At 40.6% G+C, this 21,056-nt stretch overlaps 1 protein-coding gene across 1 annotated transcript in view; it reads right to left on the reverse strand.

Annotated features, from left to right (window-relative positions):
- LOC117481910 (protein sidekick-1-like) overlaps positions 1-21,056 on the reverse strand; it is a 245,353-nt gene that overhangs the window by 69,722 nt on the left and 154,575 nt on the right. Inside the window, 6 exon segments of the mRNA XM_034129851.1 lie at positions 3,440-3,621; positions 6,086-6,226; positions 14,220-14,367; positions 15,694-15,830; positions 20,368-20,541; positions 20,682-20,784. Coding sequence (XP_033985742.1) covers positions 3,440-3,621; positions 6,086-6,226; positions 14,220-14,367; positions 15,694-15,830; positions 20,368-20,541; positions 20,682-20,784 — 885 coding nt within the window.

The raw sequence follows: 21,056 nt of genomic DNA on the forward strand, positions 1-21,056 counted from the left end.
ACCATAAATAATCGAAATCAAAAGACAAGTTTTGGATCTTGTCTTTTAAATAGTATAAAAGATATGCTTTCTGAATGCCCACTTCTTCCAAACTCCACATCTATACTTTGTATTGTGGGTTTTCTGTTAATAAAACATATGCAATCCGAAGCTGATGCTCGGTTATTTCTTTCAAAATCTCTGTCTAAAGCCAAAGAAAACACTATCTCACAAACTGCATAGTACTTCATATAACCAATAAACTGAAGTTATAGTGCTAAGTTAGTGAAGTGTAACTATTCTAACCATGGGAAATGTATTCACTTGCTTAAAAACATCTATACATTCTTCTAACAATCAGTGATAAACTAGGAGACCAGTTTTTCTGTGTTTGAATTTGAATGTCAGTTCAAAGACTTGAACAATAAAAAATGAAATAATAAGAATTTGAAGTCGAACAAAAGCAAAAATAGTAATAATTGAGAGAGTAAATAAAAGAGCAGCAATAAGTCTGTTTGAAGCGTGTAAAACTTGGCCGTGGCATTCATCATCCACCAGAGAGTGAGATGGAGAAGACAGGGTGCTAAGAGAGATAAGAAATTGTGTATATATTACAGCGGTTTCCTCTATGAAATGTAGGGGAAAGTAAACAGGATGCTGTCTGGAGTTAAAATTGGTAAACACAAGTAATGCACTGATTTATTCCTTCCTATCCAAGTATCGTCCACTGGGCCTCATGTCTTTTCTTCACATTTTCCTTCATGGAAGTGTATAAATGTTCCTTTATATGTGATTATTTATGCATTATATAGAATGCATCACGGCAGCAGTCAGCAGAGAAAGAGGGTCCATGATAACGCTTGGCAAGAGGAGAAGAGTGTGACCGTGAAATGTGTGTGTGCATGTGTGTGTGATATACATACAGTATGTGTGTCTGTTGGCACATGTGATGGTGATTACACTGTAAGGGGTTTATGCTGATGCTACAGAGCCACAGAGTGATGAAGCACTGTTGCATGATGGGAATGCCCTTTACATCTTACGTTTGAGCCAAAGAGGCCATGAGACACAGAGAGAGAGGAGAGGGAGAGAGAGTGAGAAGAGAGCCAAAGGAAGAGAAGACAGAGAGGGAGAGGGAAGATGAATTGATGTGAAAGATGCTCTCCCTTCCTCCCCCCCGCCACGCTGACTATACTCCTGGGGATCGGCTTCTAACCCCTCGCAGCTCACAGCCGCAGATAAAACACTAAACTCTGTGCTCTGGGGGATCCTAATATACGCGTACGGCTGTGTTTGAGAGAGCGGGAGAAGAGCAGTGTTATCAGAGTCCAACACTGAGTTCAATCACATCCTCTCAGAGATAGTGAGAGAGAAATGTCCAATCCATCGCAGACACTCCCATTAAAACACATTAGAATAATTAATGAGCCTAACTCCATCTCCCGAGTCTATAAACCTGTCCTGAACTCTTGTAATAATGACAGTGAGTTTTATGTGCACATGTGTGTGTGCGTAGTCCAACCCGTCTTTAATAATGATTATATACTGTCGAAATAAAAGTCAGGACATTTTTAGAAGAAGATTTACCCCAACAACTACTTCCTCTCGTCTCCCTTTAACGTCTTCACTTACAATCTCCCGTCTTTCACTACATTCGCATTGATTTATGTTTGAAAGACTTTGAAGTGTGTTCTTCTGCACAGCCATGTTTAATACAACACACTATAAGTATCATATAATATATTTATAGAGCAGCACAGACATTAACTTCCTCCAGCTCATCCTGTAGCACCCTGAGGTGCTCCTTGGCCTGATGGGAGGTATAATCCCTCCAGCAAGTCCTGGGCGGCCCCTTGGGTCTCCTCCCAGTTGGTTGAAGCTGATTTATGTGTTTGAGGAGACGCCTCAGGAGCAACTTTGACTTGAGTGTGAACTACATCAATTGGCTCCTCTCAAAGCTAGAATCCTCATCATATCACTGAGAGAGAAGCCAACCAGCCTTTGGAAGGACTGCCGCCTGAAACTGTGATCTCAGTAGTCTATCCAAAAACTTACAAAATACCGAACCATTATTAAAACATGTTACCATTACAGAAATGGATGTGTAGTGGCTTTTAACTAGGGATATATGCAGCCACATAATTGCTTCAAAATATATCCACATTAAAAGCAAATCTGGGAACATTTTAAATGACTGGATAAAGACAATGAATATGATCAATTAAATCTATTAGGTCTAAGTTAGATTCCTGGCTGGAGTTGTTGATTCAGACCTGTAGCAACATATAGAATAGAATTGGGAAGGATGAAACCCTCTTTAATGGTCACACATGCAGAGCACACACAGTGACATTTGTTCTCTGCTTTTAACCCATCCTAGTACCAGGAGTCTAGTACTAGGAGCAGTGGGCAGCTATTGTACAGCGCCCGGGGAGCAATGGGAGTGAGGGTGGAAGCGGGGTGTCCGGTGCCTTGCTCAAGGGCACCACGGCAGGGCAGGAGGTGAACTGGGATCTCTCCAAGTAGCAGTCCACACTCCATATTTTAGGTCTGGTCGGGGACTTGAACCGGCGACCCTACTTTTTTAAAATGTTTTTATTTATTTGACAGGGACAGTGCACATTGATTGACATTTCTGTAAATGCGCTAGTTAGCCAACAGGCTATTCATCATCTGCAGTCCCTGGACAGATGTTGAAAGTCATCAAATACAGCTACACTGACTGAGCCACTGCCGGACATATCACGTTCTTTTAAATAATTGTGTTTGCTACGAACCCTATATATAAGGCCTTTATATCTATGTGAACTATTCTCTTCCTTATTATTAATAATAAAGGTCTATCCTTTTATTTTGCTCTGCAGCTACTGTCCATTACCCAAGCTTACAACCACCGAAACGTGGGGGTCTTGCATCTTACTCATATAGGAAATAAGAAGACGTAATTGTGTGGGATCAAGTTTGGTATGTTGACTTATCAGCTCAAGTATGAGAAATAATTGCTGCCTTATTTCCACATTTAAATAATCTAGTGCTTTGCAATAAATATATTTATAGTTTTTATTTGACCATAAAGGAAGCACTTTGAAACACTCCAAGTTTGTCTCAACCACATGTTCCTCCAGGGCAACATCATAACAAAGTGGGAACATGTGTGCGTTTAATGGGAGATTGCCCACATGTGAGGTCTTTTTGGTCCAGGATATAATTGACTCTCGGAGCGAGACAGATCTTACTCTGTGAACTTCGTTAAAAGAATGTACATTGAAAGTTTATGCTACTATAATGTTTATGCTAGTATACATTAAGTATGGGGATATGTGTGCATGCATGGGTGGATGATTGACATAATGTCTCAAAATGTCTTGGTACATTTGCTTTGTCCTTCAAGCCTGTGATATAAATCTGTGTGTGTGTGTGTGTGTGTGTGTGTGTGTGTGTGTGTGTTTTGTTAACTCACCTCCCTGCAGAGTGTACTCGGTGACAGGACTGCTGTAGACGCCCAGGCCGGCTCCAGTGAAGGCAGCCACCTGGATCTGGTATTGAGTCCAGATGATCAGATCCTTCAGCAGACAGTAGTTGGTCTCTGGGCTGCTGATGTTCTTCTCCTGGTAATCCCCTGGCAGCCCTGCCAGACGGTACCTACACACACACACACACACACACACACACACACACACACACACACACACACACACACACACACACACACACACACACACCACACACACACACACACACACACACACACACACACACCACACACACACACACACACACACACACACACACACACACACACACACACACACACACACACACACACACACACACACACACAGAAACACTTGTAAACTTGTTTTCTTGTAGCTGAAGTGACGGTGATTCATTATAAGTTAAAACATACACACAAATGGAGGTGGTAGAGCAGATAAGCCTGAATAGTTGGGGTTTTGTTGCCTGTCTCTTCCTTCTGACTTTTTAAGTGCCTTTGAGCATGAAGATAAACGCAGAACTGCTCCTGATGTTTACTTTATATATGTTTCAAGAAAGTACTTTTTCTCCCCTCTGGTAGGAAGCTGCGGCCCATCGAGACCAAATCCTCACCCCAAAGGTCTCATCAATAAGGCCCGGGACCCCCACTGATACCGACTCTTATCCCACCCCATGGGATCTTCAGGTTGAATTAAAGTTAAGCCTACAGATCTCACTATATGCATTACATTATACCTTATTTATTACTATTATTATTATCTATTCTAATTGTGCATATTAATATTGCACATGTGAACATTTGCATATTCCATCCTCTTCATAAAACATAGCTTTTATAAAAAAAATTAAATAACTTCTCAAATTGCTTATTGCATTCTATTTTATATGATTCTTGATGTTTGCAGTACTTGTTTTTATCTCTATCATCTCTCATGCTTCAATGTTAAGGATCAAAATACAAACCAAATGTCTTGTATATATAAACCTACTACAAATATATAATGAATGCATTATAACCACATTTTAAAATAGAAATTAGAACAAAAGAAGTGAATAAATACTTTGAACATAGCACACCCCAATGTCATAAGTATATATTTTCCTATTTTTGAATTCAGTAGTATTTGTAAATAAAGTATTTTTGTTTTACCAAACTACAATTGTCAACGATTTACCCACAACAGTAATGACATTTTTTTTCATCTTGGTTAGTTGATAAATAAGACAACAGGTCCCCTTAATGATATACAAATACATCATCATACTAGGGTGCATACTGTATATGTCTCTGAATACACATTGTAAAACAAACAAACCCTTTTCCTTTCACACAGTATCGCTTTGTTGGCCAACTGAGAGACAGAGGATGTATTTGAAAGGATTTTCTGTTGTAAGTTGCCTGAATCATGACCGAATGCCCTAAAGAATAAAACCCTTTAAGGCCTGGTAGACATCTCCGAATAGTGCACCTCCAAGGCCTCACTTTACTACATGTGATATAAATGTCCACTTAAAAGGATATATGACCCGACTAGACAGGGAGGTGTAATACCACTTAGGTATTGTACATATCTGATGGAGCTGAATGGAGTAATAATCCACATGTCAGCGTTTTAATACGGAGCGTACCCCGCAACAGGATATTTCAACGTTTCACCGGCTGAGTCAGCGCTCTATCACACATGCAAACTGTATACACACACAGGAACACACTCATGCACACTGATACACAAAGCGAGAGGGTGCTGGGGGCTGACAGAGAATCTGTATTGGAGAGGAGATAACCCCTTTCTCCTCTCCCTCCACCTGACACACTACTACTCACACTGGGGGAGGAGGGGGAGGGGGAGCACATATTAAAGCTGGAATGATACAGTAGAGATGTATGAGCGTGTAGTTTCATGTTCAACTGATTTCTGAAGTGGAGACCGACGATACACTGAACGAGGATAAAGGCCTGGTAACTTCTACTGCAATTATATGCAAATTGTGTGTGAGGCAGCTGATGACAGTTTGATTACACCCAATGTGTCACACTTTAGGTAGACATCACAGTGAAGGACAGAGGACCAAGGGCAGCCAGAGCATCTGCACTTGTGTCTGTGTGCGATTGTTTGTGTGGCTATGAATCTGATAAAGAGGGATACAAAAATATGGTGTAAACCTAATTACAATATACATGATCAGAGATGTTCTCTAGGGCTGGAACTAACAATTATTTGGTAATGAGACATTAGGGATGTTCACTTAATAATCTTGATCTTTTTATTAAAATAAATGTCTGTTAAGCCATTATCTTTCACCGAATGAGGTAATTGAGATTGACCCCATGGCCCACCGACTGAACGCCCTCGTATTTGCAGCAACACAGTTTGAATACCTGGGAGGTGAGACCGAAAAAAACCTGCCTGCATTACTGCATATCGTCAAAGGTGCCACCGAGAACAAAATCTTTGAGAATGTAATTTTAAAATGTCAGAAATTCTTAAAAAGGCCTGTCACAATATTCCAAATTCCATGGCGTGAAATTGCTTAATTTGTCTGTCAGTCAAATTCATATAAATGTTTTATATTTTCAGTGGAATAAAAAGGCAGAAAGAAGTATGTATACCTGAGTACATATCCTCGGAGGACTCCATTCAGCTGGGGTTCAGGTGGGGGCTGCCACTGGACCATGATGGACTGGTTTGTCCGTCCACTGGCCACAATGTTCTTCGGAGGAGCGCTGGGTGCCTCTTCCCTCAGCATCAATCTGACACACACATAGAAAGAAAGAAAGAAAACACATACTTTTTAATATGTTTATTTGGTGTTTTGTAATGAGAACATTTGTATTCCTTAGTGTTGGCATGGTATCTGTGCGTTTCATCTTATGTCCAACATATCACAGCCCAGGAGCAGTTTATTTCTTAAGTAGATTAAAACAATTATTTTCCAAGAATCTTCATATTTTCTAGTCTGCGGGTCAGACTGTCTGCAAAAACATTATCATGTTTGTCACTGGACACACATGGGACAAAGCGGCAACTTATAATGGAGAATCATCTCACAGCTTAAGCAGCTCTGATTAATTCCTATTGAATTCTAGGCTCATCTCTCTTATCCCTCGTTCTCCACTTGTGTCATGCAATTTCATTTACTACATTTGCTTTTCATCTCAAATGGCTATATTGTTCATTTGTTTCAAACAAACCACCGCGGCTGCTGATGGAAACGTTTAACGCATCACTTCCAGCGCGCCAGAGGATTTCTCCTGGTAATGATCGAGCTGACACTGGGTGTTTAAAACAACAAATGTAAAAGCGTTCATGTGGTCGGTATAAGTTTAATCACAACTGTGTTTTATTAACTGGCTGATCATAACAACAAACATGCACTTTGTGTCTGCTTATGGCAGATTACTGTTTATATATATTTATTTTCACTTAAGGTTTTTCAATTTCAAAGTTATACACAATAATTCTTTGTCTGAGCAGTTTTCTATTTCAAAGTTACCCCTACCACAGTAGCCTCGGTCAGCCAGCTCTACAGTAATACAGCAACATATATTTAATCACTATTAATTGAAAATGAACCAAGAGCTTGTCTTTTTATTTCTAGCAATCCTTCACCCTCTCTGCCCTCTTCAACTCTCCTCTATGTCTCCAAACCCTTTTCCAATCTTTCCATTCGACACTTTGATCCCCTACTTCATTTTTTCTCTCCCATCTGCAAACTTTCACCTTTCATCCATCGTGTCCTTTGGCCTCAATTATTTCATCCGTCTATCTTTTACTCATTTCCCTCCCACCTCTTCTGCGCTGTAAACCCGCGCATGCCCCACCGAGATTAAGGCTGGTCAGCCTCTAGCTTTACTGTAAGCAGCTCAGCTAACGTAATCAGACCCATATGTGTCCACACACACACACACACACACTTATAAACACACCAAACACATTTCTACCAGCTTAAGACAGACTGCTACATCCGATGGTCTTTTCCCTTCCATGGATTATGTCTGGAGATTTACATCCCTCCGCCCCCCCTCACTTCCCCTCTGTGCCCCATGTCTCCCCGAATGATTCTCGATGAGCTATTGAGCCATTAGCCGTGGTATGCCTCTCTGTATTTGTGTGTCTGAATCTTTATGTGCCTATGAATGTGTGTACACATTCATATGTGTGTTTGTGTGAAAGTAAGGGTGTGAAAGCTGTTAGCTGGAGACTTGCGCAGGCGGATATATGGCACAGGCCAGTGGTTTTACAGCTGTGCTTTACTTCCATTAGGTTAGGCACTGTCAGACAGCACCAGGTGTGCCTACACCAGAGTGTGTAGGCAGGAACACACACACACACACACACACACACACACACACACACACACACACACACACACACACACACACACACACACACACACACACACACACACACACACACACACACACACACACACACACACACACACACAGGCTAATGGGCCTAGTGTGAATGAGATGGGCATTAGTGTAGCCGCTTGGAAATGAGGTATATATAATCCTCAACTATGCCACTGCTTTTGACTGAAATTGATGATGCACATTAATGCACACACACAAATGCACGCTACACAAACACCCACACACCCATACAGTATTGAACAGATGTGGTCATTCACTATTTGCCTCGACGTTAAACACACACACGCACACTGGCATACTTATACTGGATAGCAGAAACTTCATGTGAGTTGCCTGATTTCCCTCCCAACCGTTTACGGGGTAAATATTTCATACAGTGGGTTCAGTGTGAGGACAGCAACTTCACACCAGAGACCACAGTAAATATACAAACTTTAACCTAGGCATACACTTAGAAAAAACATCTAACATACAAACTAAAAGATAAACATGCACTGAATCCAAACAAATCAAGCACAAACTGTAACTTTGTCTAAACGCTGTGTGACATACTTTTCTGTCCCTTGTTATTAAAGAAAGAGCACATTTTCCGCAGGAGCTTTACATGTTTTTCTAGTGTGTGTGTGTGTGTGTGTGTGTGTGTGTGTGTGTGTGTGTGTGTGTGTGTGTGTGTGTGTGTGTGTGTGTGTGTGAAGGGCATGCATTTTGTGAGTTGCTATGCTGTGGGAATTACTAAAAGTTCTATCTGTGTCATTTTCCACAGTTTAATGCCCACTGGCTTTCTCTGTAAATCCACATACACACCGACTGTTAAAGTTAATGGTGTTACCGGGATGTTAAATCTGCCTCTATTCAAACAGGATAGTAAAAGTTTGATCCAGTATGGGTAGGAAACGGGGAGAAATGAGCAGAGGACAACAGGAATAAAAAGGAAGAGAGAGAAACCATATATGACATGATTGGGTGAAGCCAGCCGAATAGATGAGATTATTTTTTTTCTTGTTTGACACTTTGAGTCTTGTCTGCTTTAAATGTTGTGCTGTTTGCCTGAGGCTAAAAGCAGCACAAACAGAGGAGGCTGACACAGTAAAGAGACTTTGTCGGGGAAAAACAGAAGCTTTGTGCATTTTCTCACAATGAATCCAGACAAGCTGAGGCATACATTTCCAACTGTGCTTATATGTGCTTTATGTTTGTCACTTCAGTAAAAACAGTTTGATTTGTAGTGACATTCCCTCGTTGGTCAGTGACTTTTCTTACTGCATACCAGCAACAATGCTTCACAACAAATACAATCTGATGCTCGATGCTCTGTCCTTATTGTAGTGTGGTATGCAGAGCATAAGACATAGTTCATGTAATAATATGAAATAAGAAGAGAATTTTGAATCAACAGTTGTAACACTGGCTGACTATGGTGACTGCTTCTTAGTCACACCTTTTACACAAAAAGGCAAAAGATTATCACAGCTTGTGTTTACATACTGTACATATACAAAGCACTCGATGATTTTACACAGTTAGTTTAGAAGATGAAAGCTGCAATGTCAATTTTAATGCTTCCCTTTGATGGTCACTAATGCAATCATCACTGACAATGTTTCAAATTATTTGTGTTTGAAAACTTGCCTGACATTAGGTTTGTGTAGGTCAGTGGTTCTCAAACTTTTTCTGTCAGGCCCCCCAACACAAATAGTCACGTAATGGGCCAAGTTAACATTTATTAAAATACATCAATATGAACGTGAGCATTCCTTTAAAAAATAAATAAAAATCACTTTGCTAGAACAGTGATAATATAACAATGCTCCATAAGTCTGTGTGCTCAAAATAATAATAAATAATACAATTGTGCAATCGCTTTGCTAGAACAATAACTTATAATACTTTGCCACTTTGCAATCTGTACAAAAAAATGAAAAGAAAGAAAATGCTGATATTTGGCAAAAAAGTGTGTCTCATCACAGCATTAGTGGCTGCAATGAGCCTGTTTGGCACTGCACATTTTTTTTTAAACGGGGTTGCAGGCTTGACCTTCCATCCTCATCATGTACATTACACATGGTTTATAAAGCTTTGAATGGTTTAGGCCCAAAATACATGTCTGACCTACTGCTAAATTATGAACCATCCAGAACCCTCAGGTCTTCAGGGACTGGTCAGCTTTCTGTCCCCAGAGTCAGAACTAAACATGGTAAAGCAGCATTCAGTTATTATGCTCCAAATATCTGGAACAAACTCCCAGAAACCTGCAGGTCCGCTGCAACTCTTACTAGTTTTAAATCCAGGCTGAAGACTTTTCTTTTTGCCGCTGCTTTTAATTGAACTATTCACATCTTAAACTGCACTGTAACTTTTAACTTTTATTCATGTATTTTTTCTTTTAATGTTTATTTTATTATCTTTCCTTTTTAATGACTGATTTTAAATGCCATTTTTAAAATGTCTTCCATTTTTGTAAAGCACTTTGAATTACCTTGTGTTGAAAGGTGCTATATAAATAAACTTGCCTTGCCTTGCCTTGCCTTACACCTGTGTCCTAGAGCGCCCTCATAGGTTTCTAAGTGTAACTACACGACAGAACAGTTTAGTGTTCTGCCGGTCATGCCGACGCATAACAATTTCTTTTTTTAACACATTTTTGTCATAACAATTTTTCCTCCTGGTCTCTCGCGCCCCCCCCTGTCATGCCTCTGTGCATTCTGACGTTAGCATTTAGCTTCAACTAGATTAGGTTTGGGATCTGGACTTTGGAAGTGGTTATATTAAATGATCTTGGGCAAGAATATGTAACGTTCCCATAAGGGTTTTGTTTTATGTTAAGGCCGAGACCGCCTGCCACACCCCAGCCGCGGAGAAATGGTTGGGTTCACAAGATCCAACATGTGTTACGATAATACACCTTTATTTTCTAGAAGAAAAAAAAACATCTATTAAATTGATCATACATTGTTTTAATTGTCATGATGCTAAAATGACTTGGAATACAAATTAATGTTGACCCTGTTATTTTGCATGTTAATACAAATATGAATAATGTAAGGAGGAAAAACTCACAAGACAATTATAAAATGTCATTTCTTTATTAAATCTGTTTTATTTAAAGGGGACCTATCATGCAAAATGCACTTTTGTACGTCTTTTATACATGAATATGTGTCCCCGGTGTTCAAGGGAACTCACCACGTGTCAGAAAACACAACCCTCTCTATTTCCTTCCATACCCAAATCTCTAAAAAAGGGGCTGCAACGGATCTGATAAAAACTGATGCAGATTTGAACACTGTCCTGACGTCAGGACGGTGGCGCTACGGCTATTGGGCCAACTCCACCAATCAGGAGGAGACAGCCACGGCATTGCCGTTCGAAAGCGCTGGAGACGCTGTAGTACATATGCCAGGCCTGTAGGTGGTGCTGTTCTCACAGAATCTGCCCTTGCTAAAACAGATCTAAACATTTTTCAAATTGAGCGAAATGAGGCATGGCTAAAATGCATGATCTGTTTGGTATTTTGAAAAAAAAAAAAGTATAAATATGCCTTATATAGGTATGGTCCTACACTATATTATTCAAATATAGCATGATAGGTCCACTTTAATGCCTTGCAATGTCACAGTAATAGGGTTCAAGGTAGATTTCTGAAGCTACATCAATCTCTACTGTGAGAAGATTCTCTTTTTCATTTAGTCTGATAAGATAAAATAAGATTTCTAGATTTGGTCTCATTCTGTTGTACAGTTGGTTATTGTTGCATGATGGAAATGTTTTTTTTACACAATATTAGATGTATGGATTGTACATTGGTGATATGAGTCTGGTTTGTCTTCATGTTTTACTTTCTTACACAATTGCTATCTAAGGGATCTGGCAGGAACATGTAGGACATATAGCTTATTAACTATTTTTAGAAAATTCCAACTAACTAAGGGCTACACAGTATATGTGGACGCAGCAAGAACTGTGATTACAAGAATGTGAAATGCTTGTAATCACGGCCATTTTGATGGAAAAACCAGCTGTTAGCAGAGCTTTTATCAGAGAAAGCCTTCTCGCTGCAATCCTCTTGATGTTTCCTCTATAGTTTTAATAAATCACTCACTATGCTATAGGCACCTTTCACATCGATGCAGCCACAGTTCACCACAGACATATCATTCAAGATTGACATGCTGGAAAGCAGAGGACTAATCTCTAGTCAATCTTTAAAGCTCCTGCAGCATTACTTTTTTACATTGAGTGTCTGTTAGTGTGCATGTGATAGCATTAAAAGAGTATTTTATTTTCTCTCGTCAGTTAATACAGCATGTTAATGTCTGAAGTGTTATGATTCAAACTGAATTAAAAATAAGAGCAAAGGCAAAGAGAATTGAGACAGATGCTTTAAACTTCTGATGATGCCGGAGTGCCAGGCATTAATGCATAATCTGTCTCTCCTCTGTAAATGATTCCTCTTTAAAGATGGTAATGGTGTGAGTGTAGGTCATGCATGAACAACTCTGTGTGTGTGACTCCAGCTGGCGTAATTGGATTCGCCAAGAGAGATTCTGCATTTAGAGGTAATGTTTTTCAACTTTGATCACATTCATTCATATATTCTTATTGTAGGTAGATCTCCAAAGACACTTTTTCCTACACCAAAGCAATCATTTGCAAGCTATAAATAAGAAAAAGTGAAGCAATACAGAAGAAAAAAAAAGTATAAATTAATGCTGTTTTGATAAAGACTTCTACAGGACAAGAACAAAATGCAGAGTGCAGAAGCAGCTGGAAGTTCAAACTTTAATAAGGGCTTTTTGTCATGAATATTACAAGCTTCTCCTTCCCTCTGCCCTGTTCCCTCACTCTGCCCACATTACTGCATTTTGTCATTTGGAGCTCGCAGCTTCTGCAGGACATTTTCAATCCCTCAATCTCCCGTTGTGTAAAGTGCCGCGCGCGCCTTGGCATCTACGAGTGCTAATGTGCACGTCTTATCCAGGCAGACATCCAGCAGATGAAAAGCAAAGTGTGCATGGTTACATATGAGACAAACACTGAAGAAGAGAAGTATCCATCTGCTCTGATACACTAACAAGTGATAACTTGTCCATCTGCCAGCCTTTCATTTAGACAAGATTAATGCAATCTATTCTCCAGCCCCCAAAACAAACCAACTTTGGACTGTAGACTGGGTTGGACACAAACAATACACTGGAACATGCAGGAGCAGAAGAGAGGCGCAGCAAGGACAGGGATAATAACTGCCAATAGGCTGAAGAGGATAAGGAAAGATAGAAGGAGAATACAGAAAGATTCAGGGGGATAACAAAAGAAATAGAAGAAGTACAAACTGAATAGAAGGAAACTGAAAGGAGAGTGTCATCTGAAGTGTGTGAATGTGAAGCGTTCAGAGTCCTGTTGTTATTGAGAGTCTATTTGGCAAAACCACAACTGGCTTCTGCTGCCTGGTCACTCTTTTCAGCCAGACAACACCGTGATTGTGTGTGTCTACTTTATAAAACTCGGCCACATCTGTTGTATTGTGTGTGAGTGTCACATATTTGGTGTATGTGCAGATTCAGGGGCCAAATTGGTAGTAAGCCTGCCAGTGCCACACCTACTTCAACCCTCTATCACTCTATCCAGTTCCATCAGTGCTAAAGCATCATAATTACCCCCATTAGTGTTTTCTCATCGGATAAACACACACACACACACGAACAAACATCTGCAGAGCAATCTATTTCATTTTCAAGCCAAACCACAGCCTCTCTTCCACACACACAGACACAGATCTTTTAATTTATCATTTTTGCTGTTCCGTTCACTGCATGCAAAGGAAGCAGACTGGCAGGGAAATACACACATGTACACACACACACGCACGCATGTCCCACACACATCCACGGCAATGGATGTGATGAATATAAATTGCTCATTGCAAAGGAAATTGATTCTAAACAAAAAGAGATGCTTTGTTGGCCCTTGCCTTTTTAGAATCCATCTTTGTTTCATCAACACTCTAAATGCTGTGTCCCTATCCCTGATCATGGCAACGCACTCGCACACTAAGATGCACAAATTAGAGTGTGTAGGCGTGTGCACATTATCTCTTTTGACTATAGAAGGGTTCCAGGTTATTCATTCCCAGTTTGTGTAAGGCAGTGTGACCAAGTTTATTACACAGTGGTGGAACAGGGTTATACAAATAATGTGTATTTCTTACACATCACAGCAGTGCTACATTCTATTTTAAATGTGTTCATGCTATTTAAGAAAACCTTAGTCTTCACAAGTAAGTTATGTGTGTTTAATAAAGCCTATAGTGTGTGTTGAAGATTTGGGCAAATGATCAATGTGTCTTTAAATGTGCATATCATACACTTACCTCTGCGTCTCAGCGCTGTACTGACCCCGGCCCACTTGATTGACAGCACAAAGCCTGAACTGATAGGTCCTGGCAGGTGTGAGCCCCCCCACTGATACCTCGCTCACCACAGGATCGACCTCTGATAGGTAGACCTTCCATGGCGAGTCTAGACAGAGGACACAAAGATTAGATGCTGATAATATCTGGCTGAGGCAGGACAAACAGAGACGCAGGGACACTCAGGGCCCATAAATCACAAAGAAAAGAAAGGGGGAATAGATAAAAGCAGCAAGGAGGGAGAGAGAATCAAGGGGGGGGTAAGCTTGAGAGAATTATAAGAAAAAAAATATCACAGACCTCAATGAGAGAGAAAGTTTGCAGGGAAGAGGGGGATTAAAGAACCACAGATGCTTCTCTATATTGTTGCCAGCTTGTTGCCAGCTTATCTCTCAGTGTTCACCTGAAGGAACCACAGAGACGCATTTTTACCGTCGCACCAGCCAGACGAGGGGTGTGTGAGAGAAAAGGACGTTGCGTGAGCCATTAAAAGCAAGGCCAGCGAGTGTATTAGAGCAATTGTCTGACATCAAAATACATTCTGTTTAAAATGGGCCATTTTCTCTAAATTACAATCCAAGACACACTCACACACGCATACTCTGAGATGAAAGCATGACTATACACTCACACAAACAGACACCTAGTAATCAGTGTCCCCAAAATTCTCATCCATTTTTCACTTCCTTTACTGACAAGACTATCATTATTTTGAATCAGTATTTGGAACACTCAAAAACACTGATTGCATGAACCTTGAAGTTATATTCCTGTCTCCATAAAGGTTATGGGAATAATTTAAAACTACATTTATTGACATTTGTCCATCAGCTCGTGCTTGGCCCTGCCTGCTACGTAAACCTATCAACGTGATTAGCTTCCAACAGGAGTAACAGCGATCTAGAACCATCTCCCTACAATCTGTTTCTCCTGTCAGTCTATTACTCAATCCCTCTCTTCCTCAATTTCTCATTTGACAGAGAGCCGGCCTGCTGTTTAAACATCTGTGGTAGAGAGAGGGAGAGACAAAGAGAGAGAGAGGGTAGGGGTGGATGGAACATCAGAGTTTATTTATAGGGAACCTGGATGTACATTTACGTAGGAACACAATTCTCCATATGTCTGCCTCTTGTAAATGAGTGTGTGTCAGAGCATGGTAGACAGCGAGCGAGCAGCTGTTTGTCGCTCAGGGACTATAAAGTATATGCCTGGACACCCACACACACACACACACACACACACACACACACACACACACACACACACACACACACACACACACACACACACACACACACACACACACACACACACACACACACACACACACACACACACACACACACACACACACACACACACCACACACACACACACACACACACACACACACACACACACACACACACACACACACACACACACAGACACGTACTGTTCTCAGAGAGCTCCAGCAGGTAGTAGAGAAGAGGGGAGTTCCCATCAAAGGGGCGGAGCCAGGAGAGCAGGACGGAGCGGGAATCAGAGTCATTGAGACGAGCCGTCAGGGAGCGAGGAGAGTGCGGCAGCTCACTGAACACAGAGAAGACAACAAAGTCCCAAAAACATGAGAACCAAGATTGATATCACCTGACAGACCATTTGAACCAAGTCTTTCGAGAAAAGGTTTGACATTTGGGAAAAAGTAACAGAATTCACCATCACCGACTCAATGACCACCTGTGTTTTTATTTACAGGGTTGTATTTTCGTTTTTATTTGACTTATTCCCAGCCGCGGGCAGACTCCAGTAACCTCAATGAACCAAGCCAAGAAATAAAATATGACCCCTGTAAAACCACAACGTATTCTGTTTACACCTCTATTCTTTATAAATTAAACAAATGAAATATAATTATGGTAATTTATGGGTCTTTAAAAGGGGCTGATCTTTTTTTTAACCCTCAGACAGAACAAGGCTCGCTGTTACCTTGTTGTTGATTTTTTTTCGCCGGTCAACATGTCCGTTAAAGTTGAAATCTTCCGGACAAAATTAGAAAAGTGCCGGTCAAAGGTCTTCTTTGTTATTTATTGAGCTTTAAAACAAATGAATAACGACTCTATATAATCATATATAAGAATAAAACACGGAGGACGGAGATCTCTTTTTCTCCCCCCTCTTCTGACAGCCCAGCAGCTGATCTCAAAGCACGCTCCCCTCTCTTGCAGGGGGGCGTGGTCAGCTGCAGCTCACAGAATCAGCCCCCTGCAGGGCTGGAAAGAGCAAATAGAGCGAAATGAGGCATGGCTAAAATGCAGGATCTGTTTGGTATTTTGAAAAAAAAACTATATTTATATACTTTATATAGGTATGGCCCTACAATATATTGTTCAAATATAGCATGATATGTCCCCTTTAAGGTATTTAATTTGGCAATAAGGTAATAAAAACATTTTCTTAGACAGAAGTTCAAAAATCATTACATTTGTGTCATATAAAAGAAGTCAATGAATGAATTTCCAGGACTTTTCAATAAACATTAATTATTAATAGTGTTTATTTTTCAGTTTGTGGTGTGTGGTGAACAAAGTTGGCTTTCACACACAGTTTAACTCCAGGTCTAGTTAAGAATCAGTTGCAGTGTATGTTGCAGTTGCAGTGCATGTTGTTGAAATATGGCTGTGGTTTACTTTTGTTATTGTGATAATTTATTCTGTCAACAGCAAATGTATTTCACCACATCTATTAAAAAACAATCTCCAGACACTTGGCCATCCCTGTGGATATTGGTACACTTTCGAATAGATTCATTCAAATAGATTTCATATTCATGAAAGCAATAAAGAGTGTCCAGACATTTGATTATACCAATTTTAGTGCATCATAACTCTCTTTCAGAAACTGTCGGCTTGAAGGAAGAATGAAAAACAGATCTCTGTGTTTCTCTATGTGAAAGCGAGCTGATATATATAAACATATCATATACAGAACAAATATATTTACAACAAAAGCATATTGAAAGACACACTCCCCTTGAGCCTAAACTAGCTGCATTCAAAATTCATAAGCTCATAAATTATTTCTAACTCTGACAGGCTGCCAGCTCTTTAATTGCAATAAATGTTCGAAAAAACATAGACGTTTTTTGTTATTGCTGGGTGTGTGGTTTTATGTTTGAATATTTCAGTGGGTATTTAGTTGGAAAACGATTGGAACAGAAATAGAGAGAGAGGAGAAGAGAGACGTAACGCTAGAGGAGGAAGGAGACTTCACCACGATGAAGCATTGACGGTGGTGAATGAGGCGGGTGAGGGGGGGGGTGCTGCGAGGGGAAATGAGAATGATGTTTTCTTTTCTGAGCTGACATGATCATATTAATTAATGGATGAGCTTAGAGAATGTTGGAGCAACTACTTTAACACAGCCCGCAAAAAACACGCATGCATGCACGCACGCACGCACACACACGCGCACACACACACACGCACACACACCCACACACACTCACAAACACATGCATGTGTCTTGCGGGAGTTGAACCAATAACCTGCTGGTAATTAGTCTGTCTCCTCAGCTGCCAGCGTCTGTTAACCTCCACGACCCGTTGATACTGAGAATGTCAGTCACGCGCCTTAATGCACACCCCCCCCACACACACAACCACACACACACACACACACACACACACACACACACACACACACACACACACACACACACACACACACACACACACACACGCACGTATAGAACTCCCTTCGTTCCCCATTTGTTTTCACACAGCCAAAAACAGAGACTCACTTCCTCCCTCTGAGTTTGACATGTGTAACCTCTCGTCGCTTTATAATTCAGAGGGAGTGAACTCATGTTCTATATCTCTCCTTCCCTGCAGTTGTATTAATATATCATAAGTGCCTTTTATAAATATATTATACAAGTACCTATTAATATATAAAGGCCACTAGCAGTAGCCACTGTTCTCTCACTGTGGCTGTAATGAGACATTGAGGGTCAGAGCGGGGGATAAACTTCTGTGTGTGGCATCTTTTTATCCGAGCATCAGGAATGCCTGCTCATACCCAACACACAAGGGGACATGTCTGGAATATTTTCACCCAAACCACATGAAAAAATGCATGCAGATAAACACGCTGTACATTTTATACTTGAAGACTAACGCATGTATTTCATAGCAGATATGACCTTACACTTCTATTATTACTGTCTAATAACAACTCACAATTGCACACTACTTTCTTACACCTTACAGTTTTAATGATATAGACCTGTGTTTGGTTTATAGGGCGTCTGACAGGCTTTTATTTGAAACAACCAGTAATTTTATCAGATGACTGCTGAGAAATACAGAAACTAGTACTTTATGTTTGACAATGTACAGAATTACCTATTTGCAGCCTCTCCTGAATTACATCCAGCATAGTCAATATTGTTTTTTCTATAATGCTTAACTCCAGAGCAATCCTTGTTGTCAATCATATCTGCGATTTGAATCAGCCATAGAGCTAGCTATGGATTGGTTTGTTTTCCCACTTGATTGCGACACAACAAGTCAAAGTCGTTATTGTGCCTTGTCTCTTAATCAAGAAAACCATTCTAGCTGGTTGGATCAATGTCTGTTCTGTATTTATCTGCATTTGTTATACCACATAAATATCGTGAAAATCACAATTCAGACAATCTGAAGATTATTTTTTGTCAACTGCTTAGAGCAGACAAACTCTTGTGATCCCATTAAATGAACAGAATATAGCTTTAATTAGTGTTTGGTATGTTTGGTAAAATCCTAAATCAAATCATACGTAACATCTATTAATACGTAACAAATATATTCAATTTCAGAGCAGAAGTAACAGCCTTCAAGGGTCAAACTCTGCACATAAATCATTCAGCAGTGCACAGTGAAGCTCAAACATTCAACTGTACGAACAAGCAATACTTTGAAATGCAAACGTCTGTGTGTGTGTGTGTGTGTGTGTGTGTGTGTGTGTGTGTGTGTGTGTGTGTGTGTACGAGAGTCTCTTTAATCAATTTTTTCAACTCAAGGGTCAAATTCGCGTGACGCGTTCTCGTGGTAGCCAATCAGCGGTGAGGATCTCAGCCTGCTGTCACTGACGTTGAATCAGAAAACATCAGCCGTTAGCTGTTAGCACACAGAGCTCACAGCTCCTCATATCTGTTCAGAAACTGGACAAAACACAGACTGTCTGTGTCATGGCGAATACAGTCGCTGTTGTATTTGTGTCTGTATCATGTTGTTGCTACACCGTTAGTTTAGCCTGATCGATCCGATCTCCATTCAGAAAACACGCATTTAAAAGGTTTCTCTCCTGCCGTCTTGTCTGCAGACTTGTCAAAGCATTAATTCATGGTTTTTACTAACCGTTATCAGTATGTTGTTACTTCGGCATCATTTTGAAACGTGTATTACAATTAAATCACGGTAAAATATGTTCATTTTGTTGTAGTTGGTTTTTACCACAGCATTTACATGGAGATAAGCCCCGCCCCCTCTCCAGCGCGTCCTGTTTGAATGACAGGAGTAAACACAGCTGACAGCCGCGGTGAGACTAGAGCGATTAGAGCGTCCGGTGTGAACGCAGCATAATGCAGTTCAGAGACCAGACCACTGCTCTGACGCTTTTAAAGCAACTTCGAGATTTTAACAGTGTGAGGGGCACAAAGCCCATGGTGGCCGTAGGACGTACAATTATTTTCGGGGCTTAATGGCCAGACCAAGGGGCCATGGCCGTCGTGAAAATCCTACCCTGGTACTTACGCTCGCTACTTTGAGTGCATAAGTGCATTTCCACTGACAAGTACAGCAAAATAAAGTGCACTATAAGTACATCAAGTAAGCAAACAAGCCAGCAGATATGGCAAGCCACAGATATTGGTCAATGTTGGAGGTAATACCAAATGCAAAAAAAATGTTCAGAACGTCATTTCTTTTTGACAGACTTTGCAGGTACAGATTAAACACAGTTTAGTACATGGATGTGTCCTGACGTAAGTATTACAATTGAGACTAAACAAGGGGCAAACAGCTAGCCTGGGTCTGTTAGAAATAAGGCTGACGTGGTCAAAACATTTCGGCAAAATTTGAACTCACATGACTTCGAGGCGTGCAGACTGAGAATCGTTGCCAGCCCGTGATTTCACAGTGCAGGTGTAGTCCCCAATGTCACCTGACCACGTCTGGCCAATAGTGAGGGAGCCCTGCCGCATGGAGACACGCCCCCCGCTGCTGGGACGAACCAGCACCCCCCCACGCTCCCAGCTGAAGCTGCAACAGAGGAGGAATACATGTACTTTATACTGTGGTTATCTACAGACACACAATGAGCCTAAAACAGAGAGAGAAGCAAACACTGTGGAGTATAAGAGTATTCCTGTGAGTGACCACACACACAGAGAGGCAGGTACCTGATATTGACTCTGGGGTCATGTGTAGCAGTACAGACCAGAAGAGCAGTGGTTCCTTTGATAACTCGTTGGTCGGTTGGAGGCACAGAAATGACTGTACGGCCTGCAAAAAATAAAATAAAAGATTAAGAAAAATCAAGATAAGAGAGAAGCTGGAGGATGAGCGGAGACAAAGGTGGGATGAATAATAAAAGGCAGAAATAAAATGTGTCTAATATTCTGCTCTAATGGCATGAAATACTGTATCATCTAAAATGTGTTGTTTTAGTGTATGCTGCACGAAAGTAATAAGAAATTAATTAGTAAAGACTTTAGCCCTGAACTATTGAAGCTAAACAGCACTAAAGCTTTTTCTCTCACTCTCTCAAACATAGT

Source organism: Trematomus bernacchii, unplaced genomic scaffold (assembly GCF_902827165.1).
Source record: "Trematomus bernacchii unplaced genomic scaffold, fTreBer1.1, whole genome shotgun sequence".
Taxonomy (NCBI): domain Eukaryota; kingdom Metazoa; phylum Chordata; class Actinopteri; order Perciformes; family Nototheniidae; genus Trematomus; species Trematomus bernacchii.